Genomic DNA, 5,182 nt, shown 5'->3' with positions numbered 1-5,182 from the left:
TTATAGAGTAGTATCATATTTTTATAAATTTATTAAATTTATTGTTTTGTCGAATCAGATCTATTTAGCATTAAATTTTCTCGTAACATGCCCTATTATATAGTATCTACATATGTCACTCTAATCATATCTCTCCTTCTTAATTAGATGCCACATCAGCATTTTTGTGAGCCTATGGTGCATGATACAACCTAAGATACTACAACTATGGTTAGCCTTACATGCTTACCTCTGATACAATAAGAAAGCATTTTTACTGGTTAAATATTAATAAATTTAGTACAATGTATCATAGATTCGTTAGACTAGTCACAACGCATAGTATCATATAGAAGTATCATGCGTATGATACTACTACATATTACTATCTCCACAATGCATGGTATCATATACTAGTATCATAGTTTTCATATATTAATTGCTTTGTAGAATCTCAATGCAAATATATGTACAAGATTTACTTGACATTAATTTTTCTAGTAGTATGTGCTACGATACGGTATCTACCTATGATACTAGTATCATCTCTCTCATCCTTAATTGCACTGCCACATCAGCATTTTGCATGCATGGAATGCATGATACTACCTATGATACTCCCATTGTGGGTAGTCTTAGGATCACCGCCAGCGACCGTGGGTGCTTCGCCTTCCGCGCGCTAGTAATGGCGGAAGGCGCGCCCCAGCTTTCTGCGCCACGCTAATGATGCGTCTTGCATTCCGCACACTTGCGCTGGCGGTGTCGTTGTGGGCTTTAACGCTAGGGCATTGAAGGCGAGACAGCAGCCTAGCCTTTTCCACGCCCACGCCATTGCCATTGCCATCGTCCTAGTCCTCCCTGGCCACCCGCCTTCTCCCGACCTACGCCATGGGAGAAAGCTGGCCCATCCGAAAGATGAGGCACGACGGCGAGGCCGGCTTCTTGTGTGGCGGCAAGAAGCTGCGGCAACGCCGCTATGTCTCGGTGGTGTGTGCGTGCCAGCTATGGGTGGAGGCCGACCGGTGCCATGATCGAATGCTAACCTACCCAGAGGAGGTTCTTGAGAGGGTCACTTTGTTTTGTGACAAATACGGTGTTGAAGTTCCTTCGATGGATGGTAATGTGCCTTATGGAAAATCAACATGGTATGCTTGTGCCAAAAGTGAAAAAAAATGGTGATGACTTCAGAAGAGAAATATATATTTGTGTCATCGATCAAATTAGTCAAAAGCATAATAATCAGTTTGATGAGGTTAATATAGACGTACTGATTGTCAGCCTTGAGTCCGTCAGACTCATTTGCTTCTTTTGATGCACGGAAGGTACACGACTTAGCTGAGTTCTACCCTAAAGTATAGACCCTTTGTTTAAAATAAGTGACTTAATTTTTTCTAGATAGGGATGTATCTACAACCTAAAAACACGTTTAGATACAACCATATCTCGGCAAAGTTGAGCCACTTATTTTTGGACACAGGGACTGTTAGAAAAAAAACCAAGAAATGAAGCAACATTCGTAATCTACAGCTTTTAATTTGCATCTTAATTAAACCACTGCATATATTACTAGTCCAAGAAAAACTGCAGAAGGTGGCAGCACCTTGATCCACAACAAAATTTTAGAGCAGTCCATCACAGAAAATTAAGAAGTCATGCCTCACACAAGACCCTTCCCTTCAGTGTGATAACAAATAAGTGCAGCGACATCATTCCGTGGCCCTGGCTGAATAATCATGCAGCATGCTCACTCGAAAAGCAGTTGCCGTGCATACTAAAATCGGAACTGCATGCAAATGTGTCATAATTATGGAGTACTAGTATTCGGTTAGAAGTCTAACTAACACATCTTCTTCTGTTCTTGATAGATTTCATAAGGCAGCCATGTATACACGGTTCGGGTGGTGCGCACAAGCAACCTTCCGTAGCCAGCCAACTTGTCGTCCATCTTTGTTTGTGGTTGTAAGTATTTCATTCAAGTGGGAGGCATATTGGGGAATAACAGAATTCGGCAGCAATACCGGACTTGATAACCATGAACAGAAGTGGCATACTCTATCAATTGCAGACGCTAGGCTTTGTCTTTAAATATGTGCGCCCTGTGCGTTACCCAATGATCACATCGACTAGTGCAGGATAATTGAGCATGGAGGCCTCAATTCCGGTGATCGACCTGTTGTCGCCAGGTTCCGCGGGTGCCATCGCCGACGCTTGCGGCAGCCACGGCTTCTTCAAGGCCGTGAACCACGGCATGGACGTGGGCATCGTGGAGACGCTCGAGGCCGAGGCGATGTCCTTTTTCGCGCTGCCCGCGGGTGACAAGTTGAGCAGCTCTGCCGACCTCAGCAACCGGCTCGGCTACGGCTGCCGCAACATCGGCAACAACGGCGACGTGGGCTCGGTGGAGTACCTGCTCGTGTCCACCGTTAATTCCAACTCAACTATGCCCATCGCACTTTGGTATGTTACATACATAATTAATCTCCACCTGCTCTCTGTTTAATCTAAGGAAATATATGTTACTGCCTCTGATCCATATTACTTGCTATTAAAATGGATGTATTTATAATTAAAACGTATCTCGGTACATTTACATTAGTGTTAAGTAATATGAATCCGAGGGAACTCACGTGTTAATTATCAACGAGTGCAGCAACGCGCTGGATGAGTACATGAGGATAGTGCAGGAGGTGGCGGGGAGGGTGCTTGTGCTGATGGCGGAAGGGCTGGGGATGGAGGACACGGACGTGTTCAGGGGCATGGTGCAGAGGAATGGCAGCGACGAGTTGCTACGTGTGAACCACTACCCGCACTCGCTGCGGCTGGAAGCGCCGGGCTCCACAGGGTTCGGCGAGCACACGGACCCTCAGCTCATGTCGCTGCTGCGCTCCAACTCCGTCTCGGGGCTGCAGATCGCGCTGCTCGACGGCACCTGGCTCCCCGTCGCGCCCGACGCCGAGTCCGTTTTCATCAACGTCGGAGACGTCATGCAGGTCCTCACCAACGGTAGGTACAGGAGCGTGAGGCACAGGGTGGTGGCACAGGCTGGGGAAGGCGTCCTGTCAAGGCTCTCCATGGTGTACTTCGGCGGCCCTGCGCCGACGCAGTGGATCGTGCCCATACCCAAGCTGGTGCGGCCGCTGGACCTCATCTTGTACAAGGGATTTTGGTGGGACGAGTACATGACGGCCGCGCGCAGGACCAAGCTCGCCACCTGCAGACTAGAACCCTTCCTGCTCCAGCAGCTGCCCGCCCGAGAAACACCCCAGTCCGCAACCGTCTTGCTACTGAATACTACTACTGCTACTACTCCGGAGTAGAGGTATCGATTAGGCCTCTATGTAATATCTATTGTTCCCTCCATCTCGTCAAATTTGTGAAGCAGCAAGTACCAGACGCACTCTTTTCCTTACCAGGGTACCGAAGGGGACTGGAAGGTTTTTAATGAGGCGGCTTGCTGACTTAATATATTGGTTTTCAAAAAAAAATATTGTTCCCTCCATCTTGTCAAATTTGTCTAAAATTTGAATGTATCTACTTACTAGATGGTGCCTACGTACATTCAAATTTTAATATTTAATTATCGGGTGAAAATTCGTAGCGTTTCTATTTGCTACTATATAAGTACGTGTGATGACCAGAAATGGCTAATGGAACCCAGGTACGGTGAGGATGAAAACGTAGTGAGAGAGCACCACGTTTTATACAACATATGTATTTGTGGCAGGTATATGATGTGTATTTCTCTGACGCATCACATTACATTAATTCGTATTAAATCCTCTGCCCCCCATCGCTCCTTCCCCCACATCTCCACCCTCGCCATACTCCACCACCGCCGCATCCTCTCTTCCTTCTCGCCTTCCTTCCCCACCGGCGTGCGTGCTCTCAAGCTCCAGGGTCCCCCACGCGCGCGAGCAGGGCATGGCACCTCGATCGGAGGGAAGGAGAACTCCCATTCCGCCGGCACCTCCCCTTCCTTCTCCTCTTCTGCTCGACCTGCAGCGATGGAGATGCAGACGGTGAAGGCGCGGGACACCTCCTGCAGAATGAACGCGGCGGCGGCCTCAACCTAACACTGCCCACGTAGCGCCCACAGCGCTGCACGCATGCGTGCGGTCCTCCTTCAGATGCTCCTGGCGCCGGTGGTGTTCATCGGGGGCAAGCTGGTGGGCAGGCTCGAGCGGCTCATGGCGAAGCACATCGCCGGCGAGCTCCTGCCTATCGCGAGCGGGGCGCGACACCTCGATCGGAGGGAAGGAGAACTCCCATTATTCTTGATGTGGTCGGCATGCCATCTGAATCCTGAAAGTAAAGTAGGCAGTCTCCAAATCGAGCGGCCGGCATGTGAGCTTGGGTATCTGTCCGCAGGAGCTGGCTGGTGATCTGAACTGAAATCATTGACGAAATGTCCAAAAATTGCACGTCCATCTCTATTACAACCGGGCGACGCCGTTTTCTTGTGGGGCCGTACGAGGTAGGGACGTGAAAAGCCAGGCCTTCCGGGCCGTGCACAGGTCGGACCACCAGGTTGGTCGGGTGGTAACTTCCCGTTTTACCATGATGGGCTAGATTATATACTCGGGTCGCGCTCCCATCTCATCCCCATCCATTCTCCACCGCACTGGTCCTAAACCAAAACGTTGCAGACCGCTTCGTGAAGGATTGATTCCTTGCTCACCGGCCTGACCGCTATCCTGGCAGCAGGTTGATCGAGGCCGAAGCTTGAAGAAGATGAGCAGTGCTCCTGGATCTTGGTGATACTGGGTTGGAGCGAGCAGGTAAATGAGCTAACTGTTCTCGCACGCACGGTAAGTGCACATTTTGACCATCCCCGCATGCTTGCAAATTGTACCATCCGGGAACGACGGAGTTCAGGCCTTGCAAGCTGAGAGAGATGAAATCAGCAAAAAAGTGATAAAACATGTGTAGTTAGGCCATCTTCATCTTCAGCGGGCCGATCAAAACGGTTCTGGGATGTTCGTTTTGGTCCGCACGGACGGTCCATGCACGTTCCAGCGGGACGACGTAAAATGGACCTGTCCATCTATCCCAATGCATCTGCCTTTTAAATTTGGAAAACCGATACGTCGGGCTAGACACTGCACGGATAGCGAGCGTGTCCGGTCACGCGTGCCGCGAACTCACCTGGAAACGACTCGAAGGTAGAATGCTGACCGACAGCAACATTTGCCATTAAGACCGT

General features: G+C 49.3%; 1 protein-coding gene across 1 annotated transcript; it reads left to right on the top strand.

The window, feature by feature from the left end:
• Positions 1 to 2,072: 2,072 nt before the first annotated feature.
• Positions 2,073 to 3,520, top strand: LOC127296981 (gibberellin 2-beta-dioxygenase 3). Its single transcript, XM_051327230.2, has 2 exons — positions 2,073 to 2,436; positions 2,630 to 3,520. Exons 1-2 carry the CDS (start codon positions 2,123 to 2,125, stop codon positions 3,294 to 3,296), a joined length of 981 nt encoding a protein of 326 aa, XP_051183190.1. The 5' UTR covers positions 2,073 to 2,122; the 3' UTR covers positions 3,297 to 3,520.
• The last annotated feature ends 1,662 nt before the right edge of the window (positions 3,521 to 5,182 follow it).

Source organism: Lolium perenne, chromosome 4, assembly GCF_019359855.2.
Source record: "Lolium perenne isolate Kyuss_39 chromosome 4, Kyuss_2.0, whole genome shotgun sequence".
NCBI lineage: Eukaryota > Viridiplantae > Streptophyta > Magnoliopsida > Poales > Poaceae > Lolium > Lolium perenne.
Note: the sequence above shows the minus strand (reverse complement) of the source record. Positions and strands in the feature narration are given on the sequence as shown.

What these genes read in the sequence shown, in the direction of transcription:
- LOC127296981 (XM_051327230.2), top strand. Translation starts at nt 2,123, where the DNA reads ATGGAGGCCTCAATTCCGGTGATCGACCTGTTGTCGCCAGGTTCCGCG. An exon ending in ACTATGCCCATCGCACTTTG is followed by an intron (nt 2,437 to 2,629) that starts GTATGTTACATA and finishes CAACGAGTGCAG; the next exon opens with CAACGCGCTGGATGAGTACA.